This window comes from Aotus nancymaae, unplaced genomic scaffold (assembly GCF_030222135.1).
Source record: "Aotus nancymaae isolate 86718 unplaced genomic scaffold, 86718_ANA_hifiasm-v0.15.2.pri h1tg000022l_1, whole genome shotgun sequence".
Classification (NCBI taxonomy): domain Eukaryota; kingdom Metazoa; phylum Chordata; class Mammalia; order Primates; family Aotidae; genus Aotus; species Aotus nancymaae.
The window spans coordinates 42,848,993-42,868,115 of NW_026988435.1; the positions used below are offsets into that span (position 1 = coordinate 42,848,993).

The 19,123-nt window shown below is 43.1% G+C and overlaps 1 protein-coding gene across 1 annotated transcript in view; it reads right to left on the minus strand.

Moving 5' to 3' along the window:
• DSCAM (DS cell adhesion molecule) overlaps nucleotides 1–19,123 on the minus strand; it is a 760,400-nt gene that overhangs the window by 12,220 nt on the left and 729,057 nt on the right. Inside the window, exons 29-32 of the mRNA XM_064380165.1 lie at nucleotides 18,119–18,234; nucleotides 14,382–14,531; nucleotides 7,078–7,275; nucleotides 5,379–5,681 (exon numbers count right to left, since the gene is read on the minus strand). Of these exons, the coding sequence (XP_064236235.1) occupies nucleotides 5,379–5,681; nucleotides 7,078–7,275; nucleotides 14,382–14,531; nucleotides 18,119–18,234 (767 nt within the window). The remainder of the gene's footprint in view (nucleotides 1–5,378; nucleotides 5,682–7,077; nucleotides 7,276–14,381; nucleotides 14,532–18,118; nucleotides 18,235–19,123) is intronic.

Consider the following 19,123-nt stretch of genomic DNA (forward strand, 5'->3'; position numbering starts at 1 on the left):
CCAGCCAGACCACCAGACAAGGTCAGAGGTACAGAGGTGGCTTCTTGAACACAGTGGCAGGAGGCTGGGTGCAGTGTGGTGGCTGCAAAAGACCTCTTGGCCCCATGGACATGTGTGTTAAGCTTTTATTTCAGGCAATGGGTTTAGAGTCCCAAGCTTGATAACCCCTCAGAACAGGTCCTACTGTCACTTTCTGAGTCCAAGGGAGAGCTACTAAGAAGACACTGAAATTCTACCAGAGCCTTTAAGAAGCTAAAATTGCAAATACTCATCAGAGAGACCTGGTTTTCCAGCAGAAATCAGGATTAGCACATGGCAATATTTAGGTCTACATCGAGTGGACATGAATAGCAGTATGTGGAGGTTTTGCTGAATGTCCCCAAAGGTTCTTTTAACCTAAAATTCTATGTGTTTTAGGAGTGTTTGAAAGGTCATATATGTTTGGCAGTTCAGAGGGAATGCTTGTTCCCTGTTGTGAACGCCAAGCTTATTCCTTTCTCCTGGCTTTTATCTTTGCTCAGCTCTCTGGACCACCAGAAGGATCTTAGAAGGGCTCTTTCCATCCCGTCATTTACATCTCATTCCCTGAGAGGCCTTTCTGGGCCATTCTTTCCAAAATACTCTCCTCCCAGGTTTTATCCCCTTCCTGGATTTGCTTCTCCGCCCAGCATTCACCATGGTCAGAAATGGTACCATTTGTTTATTTGATCAGTGTCTGCCTGCCTCCTAGGAACAGAAGCTCCTTCAATGTGGATCTCTGTGGGTCTTGTCTCTAAGTGCATCCTCAGATCCCAAAACAGGGCCAGTCATTTAGTGGCACTCAACACATGCATGGCAAAGAAAGACAGGGAAGCAGGGAGGCTGAGAGGGAGGGAGCAAGGCTTCCTCTAGAAAGGTGGAGCCCAGAGCAGTTCAGTGACAATGTGTGTGTTCCTGTGTGTATCTGTGCAAAGGTGCATGTGCTTACATGCCCATGCATATGTGCATGTGTGTGAACATATGTGTGTCCATGCATGTGTGCATGCCATGCATGTGAGCTTGTGTGTGAATAAGAATAGCGTATGTGCAGATGCGTGTGTGTGCCCATGCACACATGTGTAAGCATCAAAGGAGACTTGCATTTGAAAGGAGACTCATAGTATAATATTTATGATAAAAATTTCAAAACTGAGTTTTAGTGATGTGCAAAACAGAGGAGTAAGATTCAAGCCCAAGGCTTGGTGCCCCAGCTGCCTGAGCCCAGTCCTCAGGCAGTGAGGGAGATGCAGGTAAGTGAAGCTGGGCGTGGGGGTTATTTAGCTCTGTAGAGTGGATTGCTGATATCCTGTTTTGATTTAAGAAACAACATGAGAGCCACACAGACTTCAGAGAGGGAAAACAGCAGGTCAAAATGGCAACTGAGAATAAGATGGCCAGCCTTGGTCAGAGTAGTGCTGACTGTGCAGAGGTCAGCTCTATCTTCTAAGGGCTCCTCCAGGTAAGGGCTCCTCCAGGTAAGAGCTCCAGGCTTCTCTGCATGCCTGGGGCCCCGCCTCTTACTCTCTACCCTTACACCCTCAGGATAGAGTGATGCAAGATGAATGGATCCTAAAAATATCCAGTAACTGTTTCGAATTACTGGCAATACAGTGAATTTACCAGTTGGCACCAGACAGTGGCCCTTTCCCACTGAAAAACCTCAAATGCAGTCAACAGGAAGGCACTGAAATGCAAAACTTTGAGTCTGGGGCCCGGAGAGCATGAGCACAGAGATCCAAAGAGGTTGACCCTTTCCCTACCAGTAGTAGACCAGACTCTGTTAGGGTGCATGTCCGAAGCTTGAAATAGAATTAAGTAGCTTCATGCAGTGGCTTCTCTGGATGGCATAGGATAAACATCATGAATAAAGAAGAAGCAGTAATCCAAGAATGTTTGAAACTGACTTGAAATACTACCTGAAACCAAGAATGGGTACTGTAATCAAAGAATTGGAAACCACCTTGACCCAGAGGAAAAGAAATGTTACACTTTGTAGCTATTTCTCAGAGGAATGGAGAGTTTGGTTTGCTTTCTGTTTCAAGAGATGGGAATAGTCATCCCTTATTGAAGAAGTCAATAATTTGCTGCATTTTTAGGACTTGTATGAGCAAATTCAAAATTCAGGTATCATTAAAATTATAGCTAGATTCTGCTGCCCGCTTTGTGGATAGCCATCCTCATTTCATGGAAGAGCAACCCTTTATCTGTTGAAGAGATGTCTTTTTTATTTGCTAAGGACAAGAACGGAAAATAAGTCACTTTGATTAAAGTTGCTGCCAGATGGAGTAGACTTAAATGTCCTTTTATATTGGACTATAGTTTCTAGTCATTGAAATTTTTAACGAATTGGTTTTATTGTCACAACCATGATATATCCATCCATAAAATAACATTTATGAAGCACTTACTATGTGCCAGACACAGTGCCAGGTATATTTATACACACACACACACAGGGGAGATTTTATATATATAATTTTAAAAATGATTTAATAATATAGAATATTCAATACTATTAATTCATTTAACAATATTTCTCGAATGATGACTACTTGCCTATCAGGTACCTGCTAGACCCTGAGAAGGAAGTATGAGGATAACTAACATGTTTCCCACTTTTCTGAAGCCACAATCTGGCCAGATCCATGATCCCAATTTGCAGAGAACTTAAAAGGTTGGGAACATAACTATTTGTACTGAAGACAGAAAAAATAAAAAGGGAAAGAGAAGAAAAGGAGCATCCAAAAAGAAAAAGATCTAATGGTGAGAAGAAAGATATCCAGGGATGTGGAAGACTATGAACGGAAACAGACAAAGACTGATACTGTCTAGCGTGCACTATGGCACATGTATATCTATGTAACAAACCTGAACGTTCTGCACATGCACCCCAGAACTTAAAGTATAATAAAATAAAAACAAATTCCAAGATTAAAAAAAAGAGGGTACATAGGAAAAGAATGTGATTTAAGAGCACAGCTCAAGGAGCTGCTAATTGTGCCACAGCCTCTAGATAGCAGAATAGTAAATTGCAACCTTGTGTTTTATGCCCAATGTTGAATGTAGTTGAGTTATTAAGGAGAGATAGAAAGGCTTCCAAAGGCTGAAACACTTTCTAAAGCATATCAGATGTTCAGTAATAACACAGACATCTAGGGTAGACAAAACAAAGTTTGTAGACATTCAAACTTGCATTGATTTAAAAGACTATTTAAACCTACATTTATACAAGCATTTTACTCTGAATAGTATATTAAGACAATAGTAACTGATCTTCCACTGCTCTAATGGATTCAGGCAACAATGTCATGAGCAAAGGTCAAACTTTGAAAAAAAATCCAACAATATGATCAGCATGCCATCAAAAAGAAGCTTCAACCCTGTCATTACATAAAAATCTGCACAAACAGGGCAGTCATTTAACCTAGAAGCTCATTCTGTGCCTTAAATCACACACAAAGGGAAAATGGCAGCATGTTATCCCAAATGGAAGTGTAAAGTACTTAACTGGGTGACACACAGTTGAGGTGGTGCCTGCTACGGCTTCAGTGGTCACTGGGGAAAAATAAAAGCAAGAAGGAAGAGGAGGCCAGCAGTACAACTGGAGTCGCTGTGGGGATTCGAACAACCACAGCCACGAGACAGCGCCAGAAACAATGGCTAATATGGCTGAGTGCCTCCTCTGCTGACGTCTTCACCTGTATTATGCTACATCCATCTAACAGAAGCCCAATACATAGTTATCAATGCCATTCCCATTTTACAGATGCAGGAACCGATGCTGAGAACGTGTATGCAACATGCCCACAGGCTCATGGTCTTCTCTTGGGTCATCCTCACGTTCAGGCTGAATAGCTGCAGAGAGCAGTGGCATTTATCCTGCATTTTTCTCCATTTGCCTTGCAAATAAATGCCAACACCACCAAAAAAAAAAAAAAAAATAGCTAAAATAAAAACACCCACAAATAACAGCTCGTCTTTTTCCCTGAGGAGGTAGACAGAAGGAAAATAAATGAAGCCATCATTCTTTATTGAATGCTGGCATGAATCTTGAGTTGGTTTGGAAGATTATTTGCTGGATAGACAATTCTAATTTTATATATTTTTATGCATTTATAAAGCTCATTTCAGCTAGGCCTTATGCCATAAAGCCCAAGGGAATTGCAGTAATTCAAAAGTGAAGATACATTTTTGAAATGGAACCAGAACAGTGGCGCAGAAAATGGGTAAAATGAGAAACAAAACTGGATTCAATAAGATTGGACAGGTCAGTTTGTGAAGGAAAGTCTACAGGCAGCTATTTCAGGGTGAAAAAGAAAAAGCGATTCTTCAGAAGAGAACTACAATTGGCTGCCATAGATTGGATTCCATCTGAAGACGTGTTTTATTTGCCCTGAACAACGGTTTACAAATATCCAAGCCAACATTAAAAAACTGTGAATTTCCATATAAAACCAAGATGTCTGGCTTCTCTTACAACAGAAGCCCATACTAAGGCCCCCATTTCTGCTTGAGATCAGTCGTCAGGGGCTTGCTAGAGTCTTTTCCTTTAGACAGTAGTGAACTCTGAAATGGCCCATGTTCTTTTTGACCCTGTTCTCTAACCTCTGCACTCTTTATCTGCCAGGTCCTGCAAACCTCAGAATCTGCAGCTCTTTCACAACCAAGACAATTCACAGGTGTTCAACTTGAAGACCAAACTACTCGCTGACCTAATGTTAGCCAGTTACCATCACCTTGTGTAATTCAGTGAGGCCAACTCCCAAACAGTGGCTACGGTAAGACCTCTCTCTTTTCAGAAGCCCTCAGTGTAGCAGTTTTAAAATACAGCCCTCACATTTTTGACAGTTTTCTCATCAAGCGGTGGGGGGCTCTTTCTCTGGAATCTGGGCTTCTTGGGCTCTGTGACTGCTTGCACAATAGAATATGGCAGAAATGATGCTGTGTCAGTTTTCAGGGCCAAGCTAAGGAAACTGGCTATTTCCACAGACTGTGTCTTGGGCCATTTGCTGCTAGAACCTAGCCACCATGCTGTGAGGAAGCTAAAGTGCCTTGTGGACAGCCTTACACAGGGAGAACACAGCCAGGTCAGTGAGCCACTTTGGAAGTGGATCCCCCGCCCTAGGAGAGCCTCTGCAGCATGCTATCCTCACTAGGCCCCGCCCACATTTCAGATTCATCAACAAAATAAGTGACTGCTGTAGTTTTAATCCAATGAACTTTGGGATGGTTTGTTATGCGACCATCAGTAAATAGAGCACCCATTCCATCTGAACACTAAGAAGGGCTTTCACAGCAGATGAGGGAGAACCAGGAAGATGCACTTCCCTATGCGATGGCCCCCAAGTGGCCTTGCTCACCTGGCCGATGTGCCTTTGGAACTGCCATATTCATCACTCGTCCTCCATCCTGAGGTTTGGGGGGAGATGCAGTGAACCTGCAGATTCCCGATTCGGAAGGGGTGCTGGAGGTCAGACTGTCCGTGTACTCATTTGTCCCTGCCGTCAACTGTTCGGATGACGTGTCTGATATGAAGCACTCCGTGATGGTGAACTTGGCGTGCCTCAGTTGCTCTTCCATCTTGGCATGTTCGTAGGCCCTGGCCAGTTCTTCGTAAGTGGAGGAGGCACTTTCTGTGGAGACCATGCTGCTTCTTGCTCGATCTACATGGTGAAAGAGAAAAACAAGATCTGATGGTGAGAAAAACTCACCATCAGAAGTCTGCACCAATGGCATGGCCCTTCCTGGCTTGGTGCTGATCACAGTAGGACTTGGCAGGAGGTCTGGCTCCTTGTCAGAGGATCCTGCCTTAGGCATTCTGAGGCCAGCTTCACAAGCCTCAGCAGATCCGGCTCAGGGAAGCTTTGTTGCAAGCAAATTGCTGTAGTCAGATGTCCCAGCTTGGGACATTTCCATAAATAAGTAATGCATTCCCTTTGAAAATCCTGCTTTTAGTGAAAACAGTAGGAGTGGCAGCATCCCCCTCTCTGCTCCAACCTGCAAATGGATCTGTGCCCTAGAGACTCTTTAACTGGCATGAATGATTTGAGCTGCAGCTCAGCTTCTGGGGCCTCAGCTCAGGAAGAAAGATGTAATGATATTTAGAAATGAAGATGTGATGTTACACAGAAATTGGCCACTAGCCAGAACGGTCCCCAACCCCTGGGACACATCTTCTGTTGTTATCACCCTCTATGGGGTCTAGAAAACCATTGGGACAAAAACTGGTGCCCACGTGCCTTTGAGCTGGGCCACGTCAGGTTAGTCAGCGAGATCTCTGCATTTCAAATGCACTAAAAAGTTTTGAGGTCACCTCTGTGGAACTATGAGACTCTTCTAAGATAAATCACAGCCATAAAAATATATTCACATGGCGACGATCTACCTCTGGAACACTGTTTTTGAAGTAGATCATTAAGAACAAAAGAAAAATGAGTATTAAAATTTCCTACAGCTATTAGATTCATATGTAATTTCTTTTCAAAATTTAAGGGGGAGTGGTGGGCAACCCAGTGCTATTCTTAGGCCCTGTCTTCTCTCTGAAGTGAAAACTTGGTGGTTGATGGCATAGACTGGATGACTTACCTTATAATCAACCCCTGTTTAATTGTCTAACAGATCAGCCTAGGTTCCCTATAGAGGGTGCTATGGCCTCATCATGTAACTTCAAGTGCAGTGTCTTAATCCTGGAGATGGTAGTGGGTCAGACGCCCTCAGAGTGTAATCAGCAATTATTGCAATCACGGGGGTGAAAATTTAAACCGGTCTCTATTTCTCCCAGTGGGGTAGGAACTAAAAGGAGAGAGAAGCATGAGTCTGAGATTCAGGACACCTGCAGAACAGAGGCAGCGTGGCTCTGTTTCGCCTTATGTGCAGCAAAGACTGTGCAGTTGTATAGGTAACTGTTAGATAAGCAGCTTAACAATTTGAAAGTGACCTTCACAAGAACACAAGTAGGAGGGAGAAAGCCCTCTCTCCCCTTCCCAAGGAACTCATGAAGCTCAAGGTGCGTGGGCCGTGCTGGTCCCCAGGGACGGAGGAGGCAGCGTCAGGGCCTACCTGTATCTTGCGAGGGGCTGACACTGTAACTGTCACTCTCTTTGTCTACCGATCCTGCAGCCCTGGGTGTTGGCAGCCTCCAGTCTGTGGTGAGGGTGTGTGCTGAGATGGTGGGGTGGGGTCGGTTGAGGGTCCACTGGCTGGCGTAGCGGTTTCTCGATGTGGGCCCAGCCTTCGCGTTCCTCCTGGTGGTGGGATCTGTGAGGAGCCAAGAATTGTGTTCATCTTTGTCTGCAGAGGAGTGTGATCAACTGAGAGCAAGAGCAGAGGGCAGTGCCACCCACCCACCCCTGCCCTCACCCATGCCCTCCAGAAAAACTTCATTGACTTCTCCTGTGCAGAGGATTCTTTCCCTTTCCTTTATGGCTTGAAACACTCATCTGATACTTACACAGTTAATTAGCCCTGCAGGGAAAGGAACACCCTACTTGGATTCAGAAGTTACATATTTGAGTCTCACTCTTGGCCTTTAATAATGTTATGACCTGATGTACATCATTTAAACTTCCTGGGCATCATCATCTTCTGTAAAACAAGGAAGCTCAGCCCACTATGTTAGAACATGACCTCCTTTCCACAGTTCTTCTACTTTAGTTGTTGTTATGAGTGAATCATATCCCCTCAAAAGATATGTTCACGTCCCAACCCCCAGGAGCTCAGAATGTGGGATCTGATTTGGAAATAGGGTCATTACAGATGAAATTGGCTAAGACGAGGTCATATTGGAATAGGGAGGACCCTTAATCTACTATGAATGGTGTCCTTATAAGAAGAGGAACAGACACAGGAGGGGAGAGGGCCATGGGGTGACGGAGGCAGAGACTGGAGTGCTACAGCCGCAAGCAAATGCCTTTCTGTGTTGCGAAGCCACCCAGTTGGTGGTACTACGATACAACAGCTCTAGGAAATTAATACAGAGGTTGCCTGTAATTTTGTTTCTCATGTTACTCATTGTTTTAATTATGACTGTTTTATTCATTAAATTGAAAGCTCCCAGTGCAGAGGGACCATACTTTTATGTCCCAACTCTCCGTAAGCCCTTTGCATGTGATAGCACGTCTCTTCAATAGAACTGTCCTAACTTGAACAAAGACATCTTGGGTTGCTTAATATGGAGAGCAAAGGGTTAAGCTGGTGCCAGATGGGTTTCATTTTTTCTAAATCTGGAACCAAAGGCAGCATGTCGATGGGTTGGATGCAGTTCTTAGCTCAACCCTTTGGTGAGCTAAGAGAAAGGATATTCCACCAGCAGAGACTGTCAGGTACCAGAGCGGGTTATAACGTTGCCTTTTCTGGAATTCTGTGGAAAATGAGAGAAATTCAGTTACCTGGAATGATTTTTCTGGGGCTCTAGCTTAGAGGCAGCTAGGTCCTAGATGGGTCTTTTCTACCTTTGAATTCTCTGCTTCTCAAAGAGGAGTTTGATATAGTTATATTTCAGTATGGTCTGGCCACTTCTAAACCCAGCAGACTATATTCACTGTTGGGCTCTCATGAAGTTTCAAAGGAGCAAAACTGACAGGGCCAGCCGGTAATGTTATTGCATTGATTTATTTATGTGCTTCCATGGGTCTGGCAGTGTCTCCAGGATAGGGGCTATGGTATCCCTCCTTGGATCCATCCATAGAGCCTACAATAATCCCTGACATACAGAATTTTCTGAAGAAATTCATACACCTCGTGTCACTTTATGAAGGCCATGGAAACTCAGAGAGAAACGATGCAGCTGTTAAATGATAAAAATATAACCCAAACCTTCTGGCTTTTCAGTTCAGCTAATGCCTATTACTTGACCACATATGGCCAAATCCTGGGTGTCTAAGTTTCCTAGTACAGTGTCTGCATGACCCTGGCTTGCATATAATTCCATGTTGGAATGTGAAAGGCTAACACTGGGAAGGTGAAATGACTGTTTTTAAATGGAAGATTTCCTCATTGCAAGTGTCTAGTTAATCGTACTTTGAACCTCATCTATGTTCCTATGTTGCTGGAGAGGTGTGTTAAGATGGAAGCCAAAGAGATAGATTTTAAGATTTCCTAAATCATCAAAATACTCAGTCTTGGTGAATATTCTCTGGGGCATTGATTTTAAGACACATTTCATCCCTTACTTGCACGATTCCATGGAAGACTTCATTAGAAGATTTTCTTGGCCTTGATGAAAATGTAAATGAGTTATGCTGGAGCGCTCTACACAACCAGGTATGAATGATAATTGGGTTTTTTCACCGAAATACTAGGAAAGAGGTCCTCAAAAAGACAGAAAAACATTATGCTGGGTAGGATGCTAAATGTCTTCCAGGAACTATCGACTTGATAAGTGGAGCTTAAATAAGTGGAGCTTGTTATTTAAATGCTAATGAGTCTTTTCCAGAAAATTACCCAGTCCTTTACATAAGTTTGGAAAATTCTCATTTTTAACTGTTGCAGCTCATTCTGAGCAGGTTTTACTCCTGGCGTAGAAGTTGGGGGGTGTTTGGGGGACAGAGTTTGCTAGTCCCACTGCAAGGATACAATTATTTCCTCCAATCCCCCAAACCTTGGCCCCCGTTTCTTCCCCGTGATCTCACTCCCCAGTGGTGGGGCAAAGATCTTCACTGTCATAGCTCCTTTCCTCATCGAGATCACCCTATTTGGAAAATTCCATGGGAAAGTCGCACATGTCAGCCTTGATTCAAAGCCAGGACTCCTTTCAAGTTAATTTTGTTCATAATCTCTTTTTTTCTAGATGAGGACAGTTGTACTGGTGGCCTGATAATGCTGAAAATATAGGTCATGATATTAGTTTCCTTAAACCACAGCCCGCAGTCCTGTTCTGCGCTAGGCAGGCATCCTAGGGTCAAATGGTCTCAATATGTAGAATACTGGGGTTTTTGACACATTTGCTTTTTAATAATTGGGTTTTTGGAGCCATTGTTTTGTACCTGAACTGAACTCTGCTGTATGATAATGCCTAAGATAGCAGCTAAAATACAATTTTTACTTGGATTCCACAGGCAGCCTTTTTCTATGTAACTTACAAACTCATCTACTAAGCAAATAAATGCTGGGATTTACTGCCCCTTCATGGAAAGTATTTTGTTAGGTTCCCAGCATTCTAATATAAATAAAACTCGGTGATTAAGCATCATGCCTGCTCAGCAGCCCATGAGTTAGAGGGCACAGGATATAAATAGCTCATGGCCTTTCAACATGGGGTCTGAACCTCAATTACGCTTTTGCCTAATGAATCAGATTTATTTTAGTTATCCCGAATTTGGGATAAGAGAGGATTTTTTGGATAATAGGGTTAAGAACATGTCCTGTGTGCTGCAATTGTGGTATTAATCTGCTTTTCTGTGCCATTGGTTCCCATGTCTTGTAGTTGTGGACGTCCAGCTTCACATGAGGAGTTTACAAGCTGTCTTATAGAGAGAATGAAACTGGCAGATCTGAACACTCCCTCATGTAACTAACAAGTGTTTATCAAGCACTTTTTATACCCTGGACTACTGGACGCACCTCACCCATCCCAGGTATTTCCCTCAGGGCCATCGCTAGTCCCATCCTGGGTGACAGAGGGAATTTTTTTCAGTCTCAACAATAAAGATTCGAGTCCATGTTGTAAGCTCTTGTTATTGAATGTGCATGTGTGTGAAGTCTATTACATATCCTATATGTGGCATCTCTACCTAAAGGCAATGCAGAATGACTGAGAGTGAGAGCTTTGGAATTAGGTTACATGGGCTGAAAGTTCATAGTCACTACTGCCTGGCTGTATCACTGGCCGAGTGACCATGTCAGATCTGCCTAATCCCCTAGTCTCTGAGACTAGGTGACGTCATCACCCACATTAATGCTGTCCTGAAGTCTGAATGAGATTAATGTGCCCAAGTGCTCTGAGCACATGGGGCAGGCTCAGCTGGCCCTACCCATGATTCCTGTGCAGCAAACATGACGCAATGTCTTTTCTTTTCCATTCCCATTGTTCTGATCTCAGAATTTGATGGCTGGTTGGTATTTATCCACTACATGCCTATGTCAGACACTGGCTAGTATGGGGATGAAGACATGAATAGGGTCCTAGTTTTCCAGTGTATTACAATCCACGGGAGAGAGAGAGACAAGTATTCAGTGCAGCAGAATCAGCCAAGGGATGTGTTTTCATGAACGCACAGAGATAAATAGCAAATTGTTATGATTTCACCATCCTCATAAGAGTCTGTTGCAACCCTCTGGCAAACTAATAAAATGCTTAGGAACATAACTTCTACAGTGCAGTCATTCTGGTATGCAAGCAACATGTTTTAGATGCTCTTCTTAAAAATAAAGAATTCCTGCAATGACAACACAGACCTGACATATAAAATAGAATCATGATGTCTCCTGTAGCCGAGAAAATAGAGAATACAAATGAATCTCTGCAAAAATGCCAAACTATAGTAAGAAGAACTTGCTCCATGGGATTTACAGAGGTATAACACCTGGGAAGAGGTGAGACACTCTGGTACAAGAAGCTAGCAGGAGACTGTCCTTCAGAAAGTTCATGGGCTTCAGATTCTTGAACCCACTGTGGGGCCAGTCACCCATCATTTCTAATTCTAAATAAAAAATAGAGGGCTGTCAGTACCTCGCACTGTGGTTTTTGAGGAACCCTGAATGAAAAGATGATCCAGAAGATATTTTACTAATACAGATATGCAAGTGCTAAATGAATACGCTCATTTTGGAGAGAGAGCGGGGAACCAGGGACTGATGTACGCATTTGAGTAGATTTACCTGATGTTGGTAAACATCATTTAGTGAAATTCATCACAAAAGAAAGAAACTTTGCTCTATAAGCTGCAGTGTTTCCCTGTGATCATCAGGCTAAGCCCCTGGGACAGCATCTCTGCACTTTCAGAATGAAATGCACCTGCAAGGTGCTTGCTTAGGGGACCCTGCAAGGGGAGGACCGCTGTTTCTCTGTCTCACCTTTTCCCTGCCTCTCACTGCGCTCCAGTGTCACTTCCATCCCCATCATGCGGGGAATCTTGGGAGATTTTCCCTTCATCCCCGTCTGCTCCTGCTGTGGCTCTGACCTTGTTTCATGTCTTCTCCTCACTGGAGGTCTTCCCAAATGACTTGGACCCAAGACAGCCCCTCCCACTGTTCCACATGCCTGCTGACTCACCATGGCTTCGTTCTCTTTCTGTCTAGTACTTACTGAGAAATGAAAAATCCTTTAGTTCCACGTTCAATGCCTGCCCCCTGACTACAATGAAACGAATGTCTTTCTGCATCTTACTCATGGTGTATCTCCATCACAGAGCACGGAGCCATATATGTAAAGTGAAACCTTAATAAGTATATTTGAGGGCTGAATGAATGCATTAACGTTCTCAGTCCTGCTTCCAACTTTATAGCCATGAGATAAACACACATCCCTCCCACGTGCGTCCTGCCTGCCACTCACTGACCACTGGTTTACAGTATCTGCTGTGACTCACATTCGTGTCTCTTTGATATTTTACATGCCATCAAATCAACTTCCCCGTTATTCTGGGGCTGGCCATGCAGCTGGAAGTTGCCAGAGCTTTTGTTTCGGGCTGCTGCTTCTCCTGTCTTAACTATTTATGACTAGCTTCTGTGCATTCTCGGCTGCTAGCTGACCGCTGAAGGGGAAGTAGAAATGCATGTTGCTTTTCACCTGGCAGAAGAACTGATGTGCTGGAGGGTCCTGCCCTGCTGCATTACATACAGGACACATTTCTAACCCTTGGGGCAGTGTTTCTTAATGTGGGGTCCAAACGGCCAGCATTAGAATCACCCAGGGTGTTTGTTACCATGCAGATTTCTAGGCCAGAATCTCTGGGTGGAGCCCTGGAATTGATAGTTTTAAATAGGCACCAGGTGATTCAGATGCACGGAAAACGTGGAGAACGCGACCCAGGGCACCTGCTCTGTTGTCTCTTTTCCCTGCTCTTTTGCTACCCTTTCCAACAGAGTGCCGAAGCCAAGCCTGCATTGCTCTAAAAATCTACTCCTTTCAATGTCTATAACCTTTTTCTGATTTAGCAGCAAAAAATGGCTGAGAAACCCATTGGAGGAATGTCTTGAAGTAGCAGGAAGCCACACCAGGCAGTTCACAGTGGAGAAGCCAAAGCCCCCGAATCATTTTTTAAGAGCAAGGCTCTGGCACACACCCTTTGGTAAAGCTTATTCACACTCACATCCCGTTCAGAAGGTACTAATGTCTTCAGAAGGTACTAATGTCATCAAAGAAGAAAGGGGAGAAGAAGATTAGACAAAAGGAAGAGGTAAAAGACTTCTTTAGAATGTCCTTGAAAACATTTTTTTAAAGGAATGTCAATGCCTGCTGAAACCATTTTCTGTATATTACAAGGTTATTTCATAGGCAACGGGTTTACTTCATAAAGTTCACTGCATTTTGCAAATGCTTCCCAAGCTGGGATTTATGAAGAATAGCTTTTAACATTATAATATTTATTTTTCTAATAATAACACAATACTGTAAGAATGTAAATTTTTGCAAAGAAATTGATTAGAGATTTGAAAGCTAGACCTCAAAGCTTCCAAAACGATAATAATCAGGACATCAATTTCTCAGTCTTTAAAGAGATTTAGGAATGATTCCAATTATGAAGAAATAAGAGTATCTAATTAATAAGCTCTGGATACATATTGGGGGATTCACCATCATTGCAGCAATTAATTTCCATATATTATGGATGCAACTATTAATTACGAAATCCAACATAATCTTCACATTAACTATAATTTTTCTCAGTGTTGGAGGAAAAGCATAAGCTTTGAAAACAGACAGGTCTATTGCTGAATCTTGGTTTTACTACTTATGCAAATTTATGCTGTTTGCATAATTTATCTGAGGCTTCAGTTTTCTTATCTGCAGAATAGAGGCTATGATACCTGCTTCACGATAGGTATTTTATAGGACTGTTGCAAAGATAAAGCACATGACATCATCTTTCTATCCCAATACTGGTCTACAGCAGATACACACCAATGTGGATTACCTTACCTCCTCCTGTGTTGCCTAGATTAACAAATACATGTACCTGAAATTTCTAGCACTTTTTATAGTAAACCAGTATTAACAGTAATTGGCTTCAACTGACATCATAATAGCCAAGATTCATCACTAACAACTCATTATCCCAAATTAAAGATGTCATTATACCTATTCGTTTCTCAGGCCTAGGTCTGAAAGCCCCCATCCCCATTTTCATTTGAGAGAGAAAGAGCGTGACTGTGTTTTCAGCATTGTTAACACCCACACATTTTAAGTGTTGTTGACCACTCACTCGTTCCCGGCCGAGCGTCTGAAACATCCACTAAGGGCCCAGTGGCCTGAGACACCGATTGGTAATGGACCGTGTGAGTGACCGTCAGGGACTTCTGCTTAGCTGCCTCTCCAAAGTCAGCATCCGTCAACAGAACCGTGGAGCGATCATCTACAAGACGGCAGGAACACAGAAAGCCAAACACATTTATCTCCCTTCCAACCATGCCCTGGCCTTTTCTCTCCCAAGGCACTTGTGTTATTGTTAATGACACAGTAATAGCCTCATCTAAAGAGACAAAAATGATTGCAAATTCAAACACTGAATTAGCGTTACTGTAGAGTGCTAGGAATAGAAGCTTCTTCCTGGGGGTTGGCTTTGGGAGCAATGAGCTAAGAAGAACGGTGACTATGCAGAGAAGGAGCTCTCCTTTCTCTTTGGGCTTGGTTTTTCATTAAGCTAACATTGATTTGAGCTCTGGATTTATGTGTTTGTCAAAAGTTCCTTTGAGACGTCATCTGCAATGCCAGCCCCCTCACCAGTGATGAGGCTGTCGATGAAGATGGGTCCCTTTGGTCGCTGGGAAGCTCTGTTTGCAGGACTAGAAAGTCGCCATTGCAGCTCTCTACTGAGGTTTGCCCTTATTCTGAACTTGGCAAATGTTTGGAGGGGAAATAAAAGAGAAGAAAACATGCCAGTCTTCAGAGCTTCTTAATTCCTCTATTTTAAAGGACTCAAGGTATGTTCGTTTCGTTTCCACCTCCGTAAGCTTTAATCACTCTAGAACATCCATTAATTGACTTCTCCTGAATGATTCACTTGTCAGAATTTCCAAGTCCTACCAACATAGACACTTGAAGGTGAGTGAGGCAGGAGCCTGGGTTTGGATGAGTTCTGGGCATCTCAGTGCTCGCAGCAGGAGCAGCTGTTTGAGCTGGGTCATTATTTGGTGGTCCAGGATTCTCGTTACTACCTTGTGATACTTTCCACACTTTTTAAAGAGCATTTTTACTCCAAGGGAGACTTTGGCTAGGATATGTGATTTTTCATAAATGTTCAAAGGCTGCAGCCCACGATGCTGTTGCTAGGAGTTTATCAGTCAGCAGGGACCACACCGCAGCCTGCCCTGATACTGCAACAGGGATGCGAAAGTTGTAAACAACACCGCTCGACTTCTGTGCCCAAAAAAGGTTCTGAACAGAATGAACCTTACCAAATCCAATTACTCAGGCTCTGGCAGGAAAGGAAAGCCTCTTGAAGTTAGAATAAAATTTCTTGGCAGAGAAATAGAGGAAAGGCTGCCAAGATGCCTGTGAGTATCCCAGCGCGTGGTGCGGTGGGGTTGGCACCACAGCAGGTGCCAGGGCTTGGCTTGGAGGTCCGGCCCCGTGGTGATCACTTGACTCCTCAAAGAGGATGGCTATTCTACAGAGACGGTTTCCTACATCTGGACCCAGCACCAGAGGCTCCGTGTCTACATTTGTTTTTCTTTAATGACAGGATGTGTTGCAATTTCTAGCATGCGGGCCCTTTTAGAGCACAGCAGATGATCTGTGGGGCTAGGTTACACACTTTTCATGGAAAATTTTGGGTGCCTGTCTGATCATGAGGTTAACCATTCATTCTAGACAGAAATTAGTGTCACTGTAATATTGGATTCCTGTCAGAGCCTGGGGCATTTTGAAATACCACACTTCTACTTCCCCAGTAATTAGAAAATGCCATCGACCAATTGTCAGGCATGACAAGGAGGTCAAGGGCTCTTGCTGATAGATAATCCTGCGTGGGCTGGGATGGATCTCTAGCTAAGAGTCATTATTACATATGGAAATGACTGGCAGGCTTTCTCTGGGGTTAAGCCCCCAGTGGCCAGCTCCTGGAAGCCCACAGCCCACTCATGGCATCTGCCCAGCTATCTGTTTTCATAGCCACATGTACGATTATTAAGTCTAGTGATGCACATTTAGCAAATATTGTAACCATGCTACACAACCACTGTGACCGCCACAAGCTAGGCAACCTCTCTATATCTCAGTTATAAAAGAACCTTGTCCTATGTTGGCTGGAAAGGTTAAATTAAATAATGCATATAAAGGGCTTATAAAATTACATGGTCAAAGGAATTACATTCTGATTTTTGAAATTTTTTCAAAGGAAATTTTAGTTTTAACGTCCAATCTATGGTTAAACAAAGGAGATTCCAGAGATACCTTCCCCTTTCCCAAAAAAAAAGATAATCAAAAGGAAAACACAGTAGCTCATTCCTTATCCTGATATAAGCAAGCTGGTAAAATCTTGCATAATTTAGGCGAGGTAGTGCCTCCTTATATACATGGTTTAACTGAAGTGTTTAACTGAAATTAGCTGATCAAGAGACACTGTGGACTTGACCAGTCTTTCTTTAAGTGCTGCTATGCCTGGACCAAATGTGACTCCAGCCAGGAGAGCCCGGGCCTTAGAATTTAGGAACTATTAGGTCAAGATGTCTCCAGTGGTGGGTGGGGCAGCAGAAGGGGGAGGGGTGACAGAGGAGGTGTTCTGTCCACCTGGCCTCTTACCACTGCCTTCCCAGCAGGAGGCAGCTGGGCTGTGTGCTGTGAGTCAGATAGTTTTATTCAGACCGCAAGAAAGGGTTGCCCTGGGACCCAGGCCAGCAAACACCTTCCAAAACAAACATAGCCAGGTTTGAAAAGAGGCAGCCTCGGAGCCTGCTCCAGAGTGTTTCCATGGGCACTCAAAAGCTTGGGTAACTTCTGGTTGAGGGTTTCTTGGAAGCAGCCCATTGGAGTGGAAGCAGGTGGCCTGCTGCTGTCCTAGCTGCTTGTCACTGCAGACAGATAGCACAGTGGTGAGTGTGGCCAGCTGGGGAACCTGGTTCTGCTCCTATCTTGGTGACCTTGGAAAGCTACACAGACCTCTCTACATCTTGGTTACAAAAGCACGACTTCTTTCATATGTTGGTTAAATTAAATAATGCACATGAAGTACTTATAAAAAGTATGTGACGTTTACAGAACTCTCAATATGTGTTAGCTATTCTCATTATTATTGGAAAGGAAATAGAAGGCCTTTGACTCCGGAATAAATAGAGTAATTGAGGCAGGCAGGGTGGGGTACTGGAATTTAGCTGGAAAGAAGCTGGAAAGAGTGAAGACACCTGGGTTCTGGGTGAAAAAAACAGAGAACCTCCAGGTGGCTGTTCTGAAACCCTAAAACTAGGGCCCTGGTGTTTCTCAAAGTGCTGCTGGGCAAACAGCTGCAGGATGTTTCTGGGGCGCTGGTGTGGGGGACAATACTTTGTACAGAGACATGTGTTTGTTTAAGTGTTCAGTATAGTTTAACATTTTCTTTAATGAAGGCTTGCCTTATCAGAGTTGATGAGGGGAGAACAGAGTGGATTTTCAACGTGGGGCTTCAGAGTGCAGGCCTCTCCATTGATGTATATTCAATTACAGATGTTTATTCCTTGGAGAGGCATCAGTAGCCTCCCCTGGAAAGATCCCAAATGGATCAGAGCTGGGGGACTTCTGCCCTGGAAATGACTGGCATATTGGCACCTAGGGTGGTATGTCAAATTTCCTGCACATTTGCTGGTACTTATTCTTCTTCACAATAGAAATTCTCTGCCTTCTAACTTTTGTACTCACATAGCATTCAAGACACTCTCCTGTCTAATATTTCCCACACCCTGGGGTTTCGATTGAAAAGGCATGGCTGTGGCAGCCACTTTGTGTAAAGTGGCAAATAGGGCACCTTACCGATGGTCTCCATCGTGTCTCTCTCTTCAATCAAAAGTTGAGCCCTGGGTATGTCGATATGCATTCGCAGGGTCTGCTGTTGCTTGCTTAAGGTATCTGAAGTCCGGGTATTCTTACTGGGAATAAAATGTGGGAATGCATTAACAAATCCAGTTCAGTATTAACATTCTACCAACATGCACCTATTCCAACTTAGTTTATTGTCTAAATATACAAATGCCTTGTGGGGAGGGGAGCAGGAAAAGTGCATACTATAAAAATGTGTCCTTCATTCAAACGCTATTTGTTAATATTAAATTTAATCTGACTGGGGAGTTTCAAAAAATACAAATTGTCAATAGAGATTGTCTCTACATCTATCAATAGAATCTTTAGAAAGTTCTCATTTCTTATGTAAATGCTAACTGAAATAAACAAAAAAAATTAAAAAGCAACAGCATTTTCATTTTTCAGATGTGAGATATTCCAGTGGTGGTGAGGAAGAAAGCACCAGATACTCCAAAGATGGTGAAGGAAAAAGCACGTGTCCAGCTGTTTGTTGGATGGGGGTTGTACTAATGCATTTGTATTTATATCTGGTGTCATTTTATTTTTGTTCTAGAAGCAAATCACGAGCCTTGTTAGCTTCTCTGACATTAGTTTTCCTAACTGATAGTACGTTAGAATAGAAAAAAAGTAGTTACTACAATAATTTTATCTCAAAATTTGTGTACCAGAAAATTACTCTTAGAGTGAGCTGTTCTCTAAAAGTAAATGAAAATAAGTAGTAAAACTGCATGGTAGAATTGTATTCCGTTATAGACTGTAGTTAAAAAAAATCTCCACATCGCACAAACATCTAAAAAAGTCGATAAAGGCCTTAATTAGCAATCCACATTAGAAGGGTGGTTGTTCAGTCTTTACAGAATAATCATTTTACTAGATGTTCAAATAGCATTTACTGAAGCATCCTCTAAGCAGCAGAGGTCACTCGGATGATCCAGTCAGTGGCATAATCTATGGGAT